Below are 16,054 nucleotides of genomic sequence, written 5' to 3' on the forward strand. Positions count from 1 at the left end.
AGCTACTTTAGATATAAATTCTTTTACTGAAGTCAGATGAACTGAAGTTCAGAAAGGGTATACAACTGGCTTCTGTCATTGAGCAACACAGGAAGTGACCAAGGACAAATCTGGGTTGAGTGTAGACTTCTTTTTCAATAATGAGTATGCAAAAGCATAACTCAAGGATTATAATATAGACTATAGGCAAAATTCTGCGGATGCTGTAAACCTGAAATTACCTGAGTGTTTTTTAACCTGGAAAGTTAACTGTTTCTCCCTTCATGTGCTGTTTGACCTGTTAAGTATTTCCAGCTCTTTCAGTTTTATATCCGAATTGAGACAACTCTGTACACATTCTGGATACCACGGCATGTGTCCACCAAGACAAAATATGATTCTAACAAATTAATTTAAATCAAATGAAATACAGGAAAGAACATCAAATAGCTTTTACAGTTAAATTCTTTTATTTTGACCACAATTAAAACACAAAAAAATGCTTGTAACCGCAAAATTCAACCATGTTCAGTATTCTAAATGTGCTAAATAGAAGTATTGTATTCTGAAATTCACTCTGCTGAAGACATTTCAGTAACATAGTAAGCTGCCTCTATTATATTGCAAGTTTAATGCCATCAATCAGGGATAAATATTTGGCATTGATTCTGTGAGTCTTCTGCGTGAATTTGATTTTGAAGCAAGCAAATGATGTTCTCTGTTAAAAGCTGCAAGTATCAGTACATAACTCTGCAGCTGCCCTTGTATCCAAATCTCTGAGATCACCAAAACAGGGGAAAGTTAAGACAATTTTATGATCCAGCTTTCAATTCTCTGTGCCAATACTGGATGGCCAAGCTCCCAATCAATTCTTCATGTGAATGAAATGCTACCTCCTTAATATGCCACTAATGGATTCTCTATATCCCATTCAGTTGACTCCCCTCAGCCAAACTCACTACTAGAATAATAAATGAAAAGCATTTTTTTTCCAAAATGGGGAAGAAATATATAAGCAGGATCAAATTTAATGTCCTGCATTGTCTCAAAGTTAATGCAACAAGACAAGGCAGGCAACTTGATGTTTGGCATAACTAACATTCTAAAATTGTTAAATTAAAAATGGTGTTTTCTGTGCTTAACCCTTTTGTAATTTGAATCTAGTTTATGCCCTTGGCATAATTTAAAATAAAAGCCCTTACAGGCTAAACAAATAGAACTGAAGAAATGGGAGCAGGAGTTAACTGACCTGTCAAGCCAATTCCACCATTCAGTCAGATCATAGCTGATATTCTGTTTGCACTTCATGTTCTCACAATATTCCCACATCCTTTAATGCCCTTAATCCAAGATAAAAATCCACAGGTGATACACTTGGTAAAAAATTGTAACCAAAACAACTTTATTCCTTTTCTTTCTATTCCCTGCCTCTTTGTCCTGAAGTGTTGAATGAAGGTGCAGACATACCAGCCCTCCAATTCCCTTCCCAGCTGTGAATTCATGTAGTTTCCATACCAATTCACATTGGCTGAGTTACCTGTGCTGTGCCTGATTTTCCTAAAATCAGGGAGGTAAAGAAAAAACTTATCTACAGGGATGGCGTTGCAGTTTTTAACACGTGTACACATTCTTGGGTAAGTTATTGAATGTAGTGTTTCTTGGACAACTGTCCAAGAGAGGTAATGAAGTTGATTGATCCTAATGGGAAAGTCACAAAAGTATGGATCTTTGTTTATGGAGTTTTGTTTAGAAATTTAGATTGATGAATAGATGTTACACCATGATAATCAGCTGAGAATTGCTTACCAGCATGTATGATTAAATGCGGTATTTCATGGAGATAATGTGGCTTTAATCATTTTCAAAGTGAAGCTGTTGTTACCTTGGCTGTTGGTGTGGGAGTTGTTCAGAGATGCACAGGCCCACCCACACAGTCCTAAAGGTTAGTTTGTTATTGTGCCTTACATCTGTTCGTGTCTCCTGCCTTTCTGCATCAGTCATCAACCCGAGTTCTTGTCTCTCCTAATGACAGTGAACTGATTTGGAAGGCCTTTACATATTTTGGAATTTTTAAAAGTGTCCTCAGAATGGCTTAAAGATCAGGAGTGGAGGCCATTTTTTGACTCCGATATTTTACGATTTTGGCCTGACGATGGCATGCAGAAGTGAAACTTGTTAAAATAATTCCCATAAGGCTTCCATGGACAGTTGCTGATGCATGAAGGCAAAATGGTTCCCCTTTCGAATGGCAGTGTAGGTGTGTAGTTATACCATTGGCTTGTTTAGGAGGCTGAAATACTATGAGAATCCCAATTGAAATGCTTCTGTTTTCAAGCAAAATTTGATAATAGAGCTTGTCCATGTGTTAATGTGAAATTCAGACTTGAAAGTTTTTGTAAATTATTGAACATAAACAGGCTTGTCAAAAAGAAATTGATGGAATCTATGGTTAATATCATTATGCTGATGTTATCAGTGATAATTCACTCAATATCTTTTTACTGACACCTTGTTAATTTCATCTGCTGGACTTCCAGATATCATACATTGAAACTGAATTCTACAGAACATCAAAGACTGATTTCTATGCTGCATTTTATGTACAATACTGTTTGAAAATATAAATCCTGTCAACTACTGGAAGACTTGTGGTTATTTTTGGTGTCTATGGTGTCACGGCACAGTGTTGATCAGTAATTCAGATGGAGAACTCTAAAACAATTTAAGGCCATAGGTGCTCACCTCTGCACCCCTCGGACTTCAGGGATTGATGATCAGGATCACCCCCAGTGAGACAGACCTGAATGGAAAACAGTAAAAGTATGTGCTGGAGACACAGGTGGAGGTGAGGGAGTGTTGGCAGGAATTAAAGGCCAAAGGCTGGGTGGTTGGCAATTTGAAACAGCAGACTTGCATGACAGTTTTTTTTCCCCCCAGTGGCAGATACAGGAGGAAGTAGGTTAGTAAGAGACAGGAGGGTAGGATTGGTGAGGAATGCAAAGAAGTAGTCAAGATGTGAGTGGGAAGCAGTGCATTGAATTTGATGAAGAGATCTGGTCTACTTGTTATTCAATCAAAGCTTGCTTGGCAATAGAACAATAATTGTTACCCATCTCAAAGCAGAAAATCAATAGAAATTTGTATTTTTTAGTCATTTAAAGTGATTGATAAATTGTGTGTTTTTATGTACTGTGTGATTGTGATTAAGTGCAAGTGCAAAACTCATTGTAGATAACAGAATTACTGGCTTTCTTGTAAGTGATGTGCCCGTGCACAGAAGCTGCTGGCTACAGAGCAGTGTCATTGGTCATCATAGTTACAACAGTAGAGAATGAATACATGCTGGAGAAGCAGCGTCGGCCTCAACTGGAAAACCTTAATGGGAGCATGGCTGATCTTTGCCTTGGCTATTGTAAGGAAGTGGCTGCAGAAAATGACCATAGACTTTCAGATGGGCTTTCCGCTTTCATTGGGTTGGGGATTAGCAACCACTTAATGATTTCCCCTCGGTGTCCACCAATAACATCATAACGACCAGTAATTGATTGGAGAAACTGGTGTCTGTTCCCATGTCTGTTCTGCTGTTCCCCTTGACAGACCCACTACTTGAAGCTGTGGTTCCCACTCAATGCCACCCTTTTGCTGAATGCATGCAGAAGTCAGATGATGTTTCTCGCTCCACTCCTGAAGTTGTGCATGGTCACTGTGTGCAACTGTGCAGGTCTGGGAATTATGTTGTTTGCACACATTAGGCAATTAAGAAATTGGCTCTCTCCATGATCCCAGAAGAAACAGTTGTGGATTACAATGTGCAACCCATGTTAGCGAGCACTTTTGTCCAAGTTAGATTTTATAGTCCATTGAGTTTTAAATGAGTGTTCGCTGGTTCATTAGAGTATCCAAAAGGTACATTAATATGTTAGAGATCATCCTGCTCCCACAAAAAGTAATCCATCGGGTGCTCAACTCTTTCTTGCCTTCGCTCGGAATTTCAGCTCCTTCCCCTTTTAACATGCCTGGATATACTGGATAGCTGGATGGATCCATGTGAACAGGTATCCATTCAGGCCTGTGTGTAGCTCCAAGAAAATCAATTCCATGTATAACTTAAACACTCAATTTAAGTTTCCATCTGTCACTGCCTTAGTGTGCCAGTTTCTTCTGAAACTTTCATATAAAAGTGTTGTAAGAATAACATGTAAAATTCTTGAAATAGCAGATCAGATAACAATAGAGAGAGAAACTTCACATTTAGGTTAATCCCCCCTCTATCTCTCTCCAGGTGCTACCTGACCTGCTGTGTAACTTTTTCTGTCTTATTTCAGGTTTCTATCATCTGCGGTATTTTGCTTTTGGATTATCAAGGGAATATAAATGATAATATGGTATATATAAGTATAATATATCATTACTTAAATGCCTTGTGTTTTGCACAAAGCACTAACAGGAATCAGGTACAATGGACTCGAATCACAATAATCCAGATGCTTTCTTATTGCTTTTCACATGATTATTTCTATCAAAATCAAAATTAGCAAAAATTTTGCAATTTTTGATTTTGATACAAGTGTTCATGTGAAAAGTTTTGAGATTGTTGGCGTCCATTGGAAGATATAAAGGTGGAGTCACTTTACAATGGAAAAAAAAACAGAAGCCCCAAATTATTTTCTTGTAGAGCCTCATTCACAACCCCTTGTACTTTTAAAGAAGCTCACCCTATGAATGGCATGAGAGGTCAGCTTGCTGCACCATGGAGCACAACCTGCATGGGTCAGAAGAATGGGCTGAGGCCACAGAGTACTGGTCACTGTTGAGGGCACTTTCCATGGGATGTTAATGTTCCTTCTAACTGCACAGAAATAGTTTTTTTTAAGCTTCCATGTTCATGTGTAAATGGCCCCTGTTATGGCTACAATTTAGTCAACTGTATGTGTAGTAGCAATTAGTGGAGCATGTATGACACTTACCTCCCATTGGTAATTCAAACTTGCATCATTGGTTAATATATGCATGGACAAATGATGCTGTCATTTTGTTTATTGCAGTCACTTGGGCCACTTATTTCAAAGATCACAACAAAGTGGATGTGACCCAGACATTGATTCATTGAATCATCACCCTATTCCTCCCATAAGTGAGGAAAGAAGGAATAAAAGTTGTCCTCTTCAATCTCTCTGGTGTCTGTTTCTTTTTAGTTGATCTATAGAGTTTCTTGTGAAAGAGCTGGCTTTAATTTCTGACATGCTCCACATAGGATTAAAAACCTCTGCCAATGCCTGTGATGAACTAAAATAGCATGGCTGCAGTATTGTAAATTATTAAATTTTAAATGGAAAGTAGGGCTTCACCTGGGATTTGCATCAGCCAATATATTAATGATTGAAGGAAGTAAAGTCAGCTCACATATCCCATCAGAGAGAGAATGCGGAGTATATAAAGATGAACTTCCTGACTTGAAATCTTGCTGTTTCAAATTTAGCTCACAAGAAAAATAATTACCATTGCATTTAATTTTTCTACGGTCTTTCTGTCGTTTCTTTATACTTTAACATTACTTCTCTATGAGAAGACAGATGAAAATGTTCTTGCAATTTTGAACGTGGTTAACTTTCTCCAATTTTGTGTGGCATTGGGGAGAGGAGAGAGGGAAGAAGAGTTTAGGAATGAGAGACTTGGGGTTTGTGAGGTTAACCAAGGGAAATTGAAAGGCTTGATGCAATAAAATGTTAAGTGTAAAAGAAAGTGTTGAAATAGATTTAAGTATTAAATATTGGTGAAGCTTGACCTGAAAATGAGATGGAAACAGCATGGAAAAGAATTGGCTGTGGAACAGATTCATGTTGTGAAGTGGGATGCCACTGGATGCATCCTTGGGCAATCCTAAGGATGCACCAGAAATATGAGGATGGAATATTGAGGCTGAGGAAGGCCATGGAGCAGATTGTGGTTTGAGAAGGGCGTAGTGGGGTAGAGGATAGAGAGGAAAGCTACAGAAGCAGGTGAGGAGCAGGAGTGAATATACAGATTGAGGAGTGTCATTGGGCAAAAGAAAAGCTGATCAAACAAAAGAGCATGTAGTGACAGCCAAACAAAGGCCATGACGATGACTTAGAGTTGTCAGTAGTCCCATTCTGGGCACAACGTAGGAAACAGTCTTCCCTGTCCAACATCAAAACACAATTCCCTAATTTTGCTGACCTGATCATCCAACCTACACACATCAAGTCCTAGGCCAGTCCTGAGTTAGATGATTTCTGGATGATTATTCCTGAGTCTTCTAAAAGACACAATGGCTGTATTAATATTCAGTGATGAACACTGTTAGCTTGCTGCTGACTTCTGGATTAATTTAAACTTACCTCACAGTGATCCTCTCAGCAGCAGCCACTGATAGGAACTCTTCAAGAAGAGGCACAGCAAGCTATCCACAACCCACAGCCCTCCCAATAGGATCTTTGACAGTCAGCTTCTGAAAGAGCCAGGTGTCACAGCCATCAAAAGCTACCAGTTAACTGCTGTTATCAGGGAAAGGGAGGATGAGGAGAAGGAAAATCAATAACCTGCTCTTTATTTTTGACCTTGAACATTTGAAATTGTAGGGAAGGCTGATAATGGATGTATGAGAATTGGATAAACTGGGGTTACCAGAAACGAAGGAAGAAGTCCAAAGATTAACTGCCCCCCTGGCTCTTCACATCAATCTGAGGACGTTAACTAAAGGCTGCTTCACAGAGCCACCAGGTGGTTGAAACATGAACACGTAGCAGCTGCAGTGCTCAAAGTGTCACAACCTCTTGTTTAATATTGCAATCTTTTGCTCGGCAGATGTTGCAAAAGAAAATTACATTGGACCTTTCAATGGAATCTGGCAGGGCATGCTGGACTTCAAATAATGTGGGTAACATCCTGGTTTGAAGGTTTTCACTGCAATTCTTCGCCACACCAATCTGTCTTTGTGTTGATAAAACAGCTGGTTTTCTGGTTGTGGTGGATTATTGCCTCAAGCAGGTCAACCAGCAACATTCTCAGCTGGGTAATGGAATACAAAATGAATCCCGAGAGGTTAAAATGTTACAGCACAGCTTGTAAGAAGCGATACCAGAACAGACTTTCATCCAATAAAAGTAACCTTCTGTACAATATAATGGGATTTTTATTGCATTCATTTAAAAGAAATATCAGCTTTTTTACAACACTTTGTCATATTATTTGAAGTACTTGTCCACGCTGAATTGTGCTTAATGTGCTATAATTGTTCTGTAAGAAAATGCATGGGTAACATGTCCTTTAATTAGCAAGGAGATGAATAATCATTAAGTTGTGTTTATGTGGTGCTAGTTAAGAAAAGATTATTGGTCAAAATACGAAGAAAATAGGGAATTGTGCCGTGGAATTGTTAACGTGCATCAAGATAGAACCATGGCAATAATTGACTTGAAAAGGACATGCCACTAGAAATCCAGCAGTCTTTCAGTAGAAGAGTGATGTTCTGATAATATACATGTCAGTTAAGATGGGCTTAAAATACCACCAGCGTTTAGCTGATAGGATGTGTTTGCTGGAAATGAGGAAGCCTTTAAAGTGGAGATGTTTCAGCTGCATTCTAGGTACATTTCAATGATGGGGAAGGGTAGGGAAATAAAAACCAGAGATCCATGGATGACCAAAAAGGTAGAGTAAAATGAAGTGGGAAAACAAAGCATGTGCCAGGTCATTAATACTGGTGAGAGCCAGGCTGATTACAGAAGGTTCAGGAGGCAAAAGGTGAGCATGAGAAAAGCCTGACAACGAGCATAAAAGGCAATATGAAAATATTCTATTGGCACGTATGAATAAGAAAAGGGGTGGGACCAATCAGAGACTTAAAAGACAGTAGCTTCATGGGGACACAGAGAAGGACTGGGTTTGAACTTTATGTCCGTCTTCACCAAGGAAGCAGATGTTGCTGGACACCCAGAAAAGAAAAATGTAGCTGAGACGCTGGACAGACTTAAAATTGAAAAGAAGTACTACTAGAGGAGTTAACTGCACTTAAAGTAAATAAGTTACCTGGTCCATATGGCATGCATCATTTGATCAGGGAAATAAGGGAGGAAATTGCAGGGGCCCAGGCCATAATTTTATAAACATCTGAGGAGTGGAAAATTGGAAATGATCAAAAAAAATTGTAGGGATTTAACCCACTAACTGCAGACCTGCTTGCTTAACTAGGTTGAAGGGAAAAGTCTCAATAATAATCAGGGATAGAATTAGCGATCGCTTGGGCAAGTGTGGATTACATAGAGAAAGCAAGCATGGATTTGTTAAAGGCAAGTCAAGTCTAATTAAATTTATGGAGTTTTTTGATTGCACAATAAGGGAAATGCAGCTGATATGATAAATATATCCTTCCAATGGTGGTTGGTTAATATAATGAGCCTGTTATCAAGATTGAAGCCTACGGAGTAAAAGAGGCTGTAGCAGCAAAGATATAACATTGGTTAAGTGACAGAAAATGGAGTGTCGAAATAAAATGTTATTTTTCAGACTGGTGGAGTTCCCCAGGGATTGTTACCAGTACCATTGCTTTTCTTCATGACTTGGAACGGAGTGTACAGAGCAAATTTCCAGATTTGCAGCTGCCACAAAACCTGTAGTCATCGTGACCTGTGAGGAGGATAGAAATAGACTTGGAGGAGATAGAGACAGGGTGGTGGAGGGCAAATAGGTGACATATAAAAGTAAGTGTTAAGAATTTTGAAGTGTTAGGTTTTGGTAGGAAGAGTGAAAAGGAGCATTATAAACTGAAGGACGTAATTCTAAAAGGGATACAAAAACATCTGCGAGCATTTGTGCACAGTTCATTAAAAGTGGCAAGGTAGATTGAGAAAGCGGTTATCTTCTGGGCTTTATAAATATAGGCATCGTGTTCAAGAGCGAGGAAGTCATGATGAACGTTTATAAAACACTGGTTTGGCCACACTTTGGGAAGGCTGTAAAGCTTTGGAGAGGGTTTTGATGAGATTTATCAAAATGATTCAAGGAATGAAGGACTTCAGTTGTTTGGACACACTGGAGAAGTTGGGGTTGTTCTCCAGAGGGGCTTATGATGGTGGTATTTAAACCTACGTTAGATGAAGACAATGTAGATAGAGAGAAACTATGCCCATTGAGAGAGGGGACAAAAATGAAAGGGATTGGCAAAAGAATATGAGGAAGAATTTTTTTGCACAGTCAGAGGTTAGGGTCTGAAGCAGAGTGGTAGGATTAATAGTGATCATATTTCAGCCTTGGAAAGGGATCTGGATAAATATTTGAAAGAAAAGTACTTGCAGGGTGAAGGGGGAAGGTGATGACGTGCCACTGGTTGCACTGCTCTGGGACAGAGCCAGTAAAAGCTCGATGATTCCTTGCCTTTTTCAGTGTATAAATAGTGTATAAACAGTGCCAATAGTTCTTTTAGGCAGAAACATTGGATGGATATTATTTCTGCCCTTGTCCTCTGTTTGAAACTTCTCTTGAGTGGTCTCCAAGTGGAAGCTGACGTCGTTTACAGTTTTCTTGTTGAGGAAAGTGATGCAGAAGCTCCCAAGTTCCCAGTTCTGCCAGGATTGTGGATGGGAAGACCTTCAGAACTGGAAGCAGAGCAAAGACGACAAGTTCTGTAGCTGGCACTTAGAAATAATTATTTTGCTGATGGCATTACCTGTCAGTGTGTCCTTCTGTCCTTGTGTTGAGGAATATTACATGGATGCACGAAGAAGACTTGTGTGGTATTTAGGAAGAATATAGCGTAGCAGATATCGAAAGAGAAAATAAGAGTAGGAGAGAGCCATATGGCTCCTCAAGCCTTATTCACTATCGTGGCTGATTATCAATATTCAGTACCTTCTTTCAGCTTTCTCCCCATTTCCCTTGATCCCTCCAACCCTCAGAACAAGATGTAACTCTTTCTTGAATATAGTTAATGACTTGGCTTTAACTGCTTTCGATAGTAGAGAATTCAGTAGATTCACCACTCTCTAGAAGAAATTTCTCATCTCAGTCTTACATGGCTTAGCCCTCATTCTTGGACTGTAACCTCTGGTCCTTGACTCCTCAGCCATCAGGAACATCTTGCATATAATCTGCCCAGTCTTGACAGAATTTTGTAGGTTTTTATGAGATCTCAAACTGGGAAATAAAAACTGTCTGAGGAGCATAATGAAAGTGACAAAACGTTACCAGACACGCAACCCTTGTCACCTACCTCAGGAGAGCCTGTTGTCACCTGTCATCATTGCTCCAGGGAGTACTGATCACAGAGAGATGGGTGGAAGGTCATGTCTGCGTGCCGCCACACAGGAATGCTGCGGTGTATATGTGTTCAGTTTGCAACCTAGCAATATGCTCCAGGGATCCTGTTAACTTTTTTTTATGCAGAGAACAAGAATCCATAGTTTGCATGGAAAGATGTTGCGTTCAATTATTCAGATGCAGTTTTAATTAGGGAATACATTTGGATTCCTATCTGGTACATTAGCATGAGTATTTAGAAATTGTTGCAGAAAGACAGCATGTATTTCCTTCATTTCCTGAATGTGCATTTTCTGCACATATAAATTGTGTTCAAAGATATTAATAAACAATCAGTGGAAATGTATTGAGAATAAGACTTTGCTGTCAGCTTTATTACAATTAATTTAATTATGCTACCTAACACTACAAGTGCTTCTCTAATGCATAATTTATAAAATGCTAAATTTCAAGTTATTTGTTTGAATTGTCAAGAGGCTGACATTGAATATTAACACAAAAACAATATGCTACTGATACTGGAAATCTGAAATGAACAGAAAGTGCTAGAAATGCTCTGCAAGTCACAAACATCTTTGGGGAGAGTTCATTCCAAATTGATGAGTTAAGTTCAAGATACTTTATTGTCATTCACCCATTTGCTATAAAACACATGGCGGAACGAAATGTCGTTTCCCCCAGACTCTCACGACAGAGGACATACATAGAACAGACGACACATAATAAACGCAGACAGAGAAATTGTGCAAGCACAAATAGTTCAAAAAAATGGTATATACAGGATACAAATTTAGTGCAAGGTTAGTGCAAAACCAAGTTGCACAAAGAAAATACAGAACTCAGTGTGTTGCACTAAGTGTATAAACGTGTTCAGCAGCAGCCAAAGTTCTCATGCGCCGTTGTGCAGACCAGAACTTTTGACGCGGCATTTGTCTGAGACTGCCTCCAGAGTATTCAGGAGCCTGACAAGCGAAACGGAAAAGAAGTAACACACTTTAAGCGAGGAGACAGGAAGGAAAAGTGGGAAGCGGGGGGGAAATACCTTTGCAATCTGTGCTCGACTGAAAGGCAGAGGAGATGAAATGGTAAAACTGATGGGGGTGCATGAACGATGAGAGTGTCACACAGAGCTCTGTTCCAGCCTGTGCTCATTCAAAGCCCAGAAATTTGAGGGCAAAATCTAGGCTGACATTCCATTGCAGTTCGAGTGTCCTTCTGCATGGTTTCCACCCAAAAACGTGTGAAAAGGCAACCCACGCAGTTCCTGATGGGGCCAACCCCAAGTTCAACGCAACAATCAAAGAAGGGCCTCAGCTCTTCCAGGTGTACTCTCCAGGCAGCCAGGAGAGAGATTGAAGGGATGAAGAATCAGCTCCCAGATTTACGTCAAAAGATGCTGAACTCTGGTCAACAAATAGAAGCCTTTAAGGAAGTCCTGCGCAGCAGGGAGCCAGTGGATAGGATAGGATAGGATAGGATAAGATAAGATTTGTTTCTTAGTCACATGGACATTGAAACACACAGTGAAATGCATCTTTTGCGTAGTGTGTTCTGGGGACAGCCTGCAAGTGTCGCCACGCTTCCGGCGCCAACATAGCACGCCCACAGCTTCCTAACCTGTATGTCTTTTTTTTGGAATGTGAGAGGAAACCGGAGCACCCGGAGGAAGCCCAGACAGTGGGGGCAGGTGGGTTGTGGTGGGAAGGTACTGGGGTGGTGGTGGTACAGGAGATGCACCAAGGACACCATAGTAAGGGTCTGACAGGAGGTAGCTCCAAATGTGAGAATACCCATACAATGGAGCAAAGCAGAAATAATTTCCATGCCTTCACAATTTACACAAACGCACAAGCGCCAACCATACACATGCACTTCTGCCATCTCCAAAGGATGAACAGAGGCAGCAGAAAGTTCCATGATGATTGTAGTGTGGAACTTTACATTTTGATTTATGTTCCTGAGGGCAGAAAAAGCCTTGCATGAATAACTACATCAGCTGGTGCACAGAAAGTGTCAGGCTTACCAACCTGAATAGTAGCTGGAAACAGCCAGTGCAATTTTGTGCCTGACATGATTTCATCTGAAAATGATCTCCAGTGCAGTCTTCTCGGGGTAGAATCAAAATTGGATCGTGGACCAAAGTGGGAGCTATGTGCTCTGTTTGTGAGGCTGAAGTAAATTATTCTTCTCAACATTATTTATGTTTGGTTTCATGTTTTTAAGTGTTTTTAAGTTCTTTTGCAGATATAATTTTATTTTTAAAATATTGTTTTTTTAACCCTTTGTTTCATTTTTAATCATTTTCAAATTTGTTTGAATGAAAAACCATGACACCTTTGATTGGTTGTAAAAGTGGAGCAGGGACTTCTGCTGAAGGTTTCCAGGGGGTTCATTGAGAACTATTTGCTTTGCCTTGCCTACATCACCTGGTTTAAAGTCTTGTCACTGCTTTAAACCTTGCCAAGCTGCTGCAAAGGTCACCTTGGCCACCAAGGTCAACCTTTCAGATCTGAAGATGTTTAGTTCAGGAAAATGAGGAATTCAAATAGTGAGTCTTGTTTGCTGGGCCCCCTTGGAAAATTCAGGCCAATATCATTGAAGCTGTTTGCCTGAAATAAAGTTAAATGTTTTAATCAATGTTATCTTACCATGGAAATGTGATCAACTTACTCAGTGCAAGGCTACTCTTCAGTGAACAAACTCAGTGATCCATTGAGGGAATCCAAAGAATGCTTTCCTGTCTTTAACTTGTGGGCTTGCTTTGTCTCCCTTCCAGCCTCCAGACAAGGACGTTGGTCTACCCCGTCAGGTTGGTAACAAGACTGAGTGTGGGCTGTTGGGACTTATCTTGGACTTGAAGCGAGATTATCAAACCATCCGTGATCTGACACCAGAAGAGAAGCTCTACAAAGTCTACACTTTCAACTCCGAGAGAAAGTCCATGAGTACTGTTATCAGAATGCAAGATGGAAGTTTCCGGATGTACAGCAAAGGAGCCTCAGAAATTGTCCTGAAAAAGTATGTAGTATTATATAGAACTAAACAAATAAAATGAATAGGTCATGTTTTGCATGAGTTATTTGTGTAATTTTTGTAATAATTCAGGATGTGCTTGTACTACTATTCCAGAGGCTGTCTGAGTTAACCCTACAAAATGTAAACAGTTTCAATACTGACGGTGTAATCTTTTGATAGAAATTATAGCTTTGTGTACGAATATTACAATAATCGGTTGTTCCCACTAGCTTTTGAAGTTGGACTCCTTCCTTCCATCATGTGAACACACGGTTTGAGCCTGGCAGAGATGTAGTCGGATGGCATCTTGTAAAGGTTTAGCTTGACATGCATTGTGATGAACCAAGAGCGATGACCTGCATTGCAATTTGTGTCCTAATTCCTGACTGTGTTACCCATTTCCTTTCAGCATGTCTCTGTGCTTCTATATACCCATACTGAATTGACATAGCAACATGTTTCTCTACTTTAGATGCTCCAACATCCTAAACAGTGCCGGAGAGCCGCGGCCCTTCAGGCCTCGTGACCGTGATGAGATGGTGAAGAAGGTCATCGAGCCCATGGCTTGCGATGGACTGAGGACCATTTGTATTGCCTTCCGTGACTTTCCAGGTAGTCCAGAGCCTGACTGGGACAATGAAAGCAACATTTTGTTAGACCTGACATGTATCGCTGTCGTTGGCATTGAGGACCCAGTGAGACCAGAGGTAAGCAAATAAAATTTTGATATGCTGCTTGTTTTGCTGGGATATTGAATGCTTAGATCAAGAGTCATAAAGGTTAGGTACAGATTAAGTCAAAGAAACTGAAGATTGTATAAGTAACAGGATAACATCAATGGATTCATTTTCCAGTTTGTGTCGTAATATTCTACAAATCTGTTATTCATATTTGCTACATTAAAGCAGCCAATAGAAAACAAAATGGTTTATTCCTACAATACCAGGCAAGAGATTCTGAAGTAACACTGTGCTTCGGGTCTGTTACAGAAATAACTGTAGTACTGAAGAATATCCTCCATCAAGATTCAAATACAGAATTGTAATTCAGTTTGTACACTGGCTGATTCATCAGTAACTCAGATCAGCTTGGCTTGTGTTAAAATATTTAGCAAAAGAGATGCATTTTATTTGAAAGTTTCTACCTTCTAACTTTGTTCTATGAATATTTATTTACCATGAATCTTTTCTGCTTAAATGAATGATGTGTCGATGAGAGTGATCTTTTTTGTTCTTTTAAGAATGTTGATTAATATGTAAAGCATAAAACTAAAATCAGACAATTATATAAAAGGGTGTGATAATATAGTCAGTTAATATAGGAAACATTAAAGAAGTTTGGGACAGCTGCCTGACAATGGCTTTATCCATTCATATATAGTGCAACTTCACATCGTGCTAATAGGAATTAAGAAGTAAGCAAAGAGGAATAAAAAATCATGGTTTGAATTTTGCTCTTAGTAACAATGGAATGATTCGCCATAGAGACAGTTGTTGATAGACATCTCGTGGGCTTGTTAACTAAGGTTTCCTCTGGGTATCTTCTTCAGTGGTGTACTTTCATTAGGTATTTATGGAGCCCATGAGTAGGCCAGGCAACAACATGGTTCTTCAACCAGTCATATTGAAGCACTCCCATGCCCAGAAATTTAACCACAGATGACAGCATCTGTCCATTGGATCCTGCCTTTGAAATTCATTCTATTCACTTCAGTAGTCTGGCTTTCGAAGGTCAGGTAGAATGCAGTCTGCTATCAGTGGGAGATGAATGTCAATGCAGCAGGAAATAACCAAATCAAGGAGTCTAGGCTGTAAATATAACTTGGATTTAAATGAGGCCAGGAAGCAAAATGAAAATGGTGAAATATAAATGGGACTTCATGAAAGGGATAAAGGAGACCGTCAAAAAAGGTAAAACAAATGTTTTAAATTATTTTAATTTCACTGTATTAATTTTCTTTTGAAGAATGAGCCTTCACAACTGTAAAAATAATTTTTCTTTCTTTTGACAATAAAAATTGACTTTGAATGCAACAGCCCCAACTTTTTCAGCTGTTTATAATGTGAAGTTGCTGGGCATGTGCCCAAGTGCAGACGGCAAAGCTGAGACTAGGACTTTGATGTTTAGTTTTTAAATGTCTGATAATTGAAGAATAAATATTTTTTTAAAAATTAAAGGTAACTAAACATACATGAAAATTTATGAATAATTTAAAACATTAAACCAAAGCAAAGTCATTTTATAATAACTTGCCTTGTACATTGCCTCCTACATCTTTTCTCTTCGTGGTCTAAGAGGCAATTTCCTAGTAAGACTGATTTGCAACTCTGGACTCAATGTGCAGTCCGGCAACAGATTCAATGGTGTGACTCTGTCAGGATGTCCAAAACCTCCTTGTTTCACAGCATATGCTTGGAAGTTCGGGTCTTTCTTCAGTTTCAACAGCTGAGTGCCGGCAGCTTCGATTGGAGCTGCTGGCAGTTATCAAGGTGAGCTGGTCAATCGTGTCAGGTGTCAGGCCCAAAGGCCAACTTGTCATTGGTGAAATAGTGTCCTCAGCCATTCTACCCCAGTCCAATGATCAATTGAGACCAAAAAGTGATGCAAGGACCCAATCATTAGGATTTATTGGAAATGAAACAAGAACAAATGGATTATTTAAGACCACTTCTTGAAATTACAGATCTTTGTGCAGCCAAAAATTGTTTTTATTTTCTCAGTTTTGCTGGTCCTCCATATCCACAGGATTCTTCTTGTAATTGCATTTCTCCATACATCCATGCTT

At 39.5% G+C, this 16,054-nt stretch overlaps 1 protein-coding gene across 11 annotated transcripts in view; it reads left to right on the forward strand.

The window, feature by feature from the left end:
• The window catches only part of atp2b2 (ATPase plasma membrane Ca2+ transporting 2), a 604,494-nt gene that overhangs the window by 515,379 nt on the left and 73,061 nt on the right, over positions 1 to 16,054 (forward strand). For all 11 annotated transcript variants that reach the window (XM_052017134.1, XM_052017133.1, XM_052017136.1 and 8 more), the window contains 2 exons: positions 13,031 to 13,272; positions 13,742 to 13,976. In XM_052017134.1, coding sequence (XP_051873094.1) covers positions 13,031 to 13,272; positions 13,742 to 13,976 — 477 coding nt within the window. The remainder of the gene's footprint in view (positions 1 to 13,030; positions 13,273 to 13,741; positions 13,977 to 16,054) is intronic.

The sequence above is a fragment of the Pristis pectinata genome, chromosome 6 (genome assembly GCF_009764475.1).
Source record: "Pristis pectinata isolate sPriPec2 chromosome 6, sPriPec2.1.pri, whole genome shotgun sequence".
NCBI lineage: Eukaryota > Metazoa > Chordata > Chondrichthyes > Rhinopristiformes > Pristidae > Pristis > Pristis pectinata.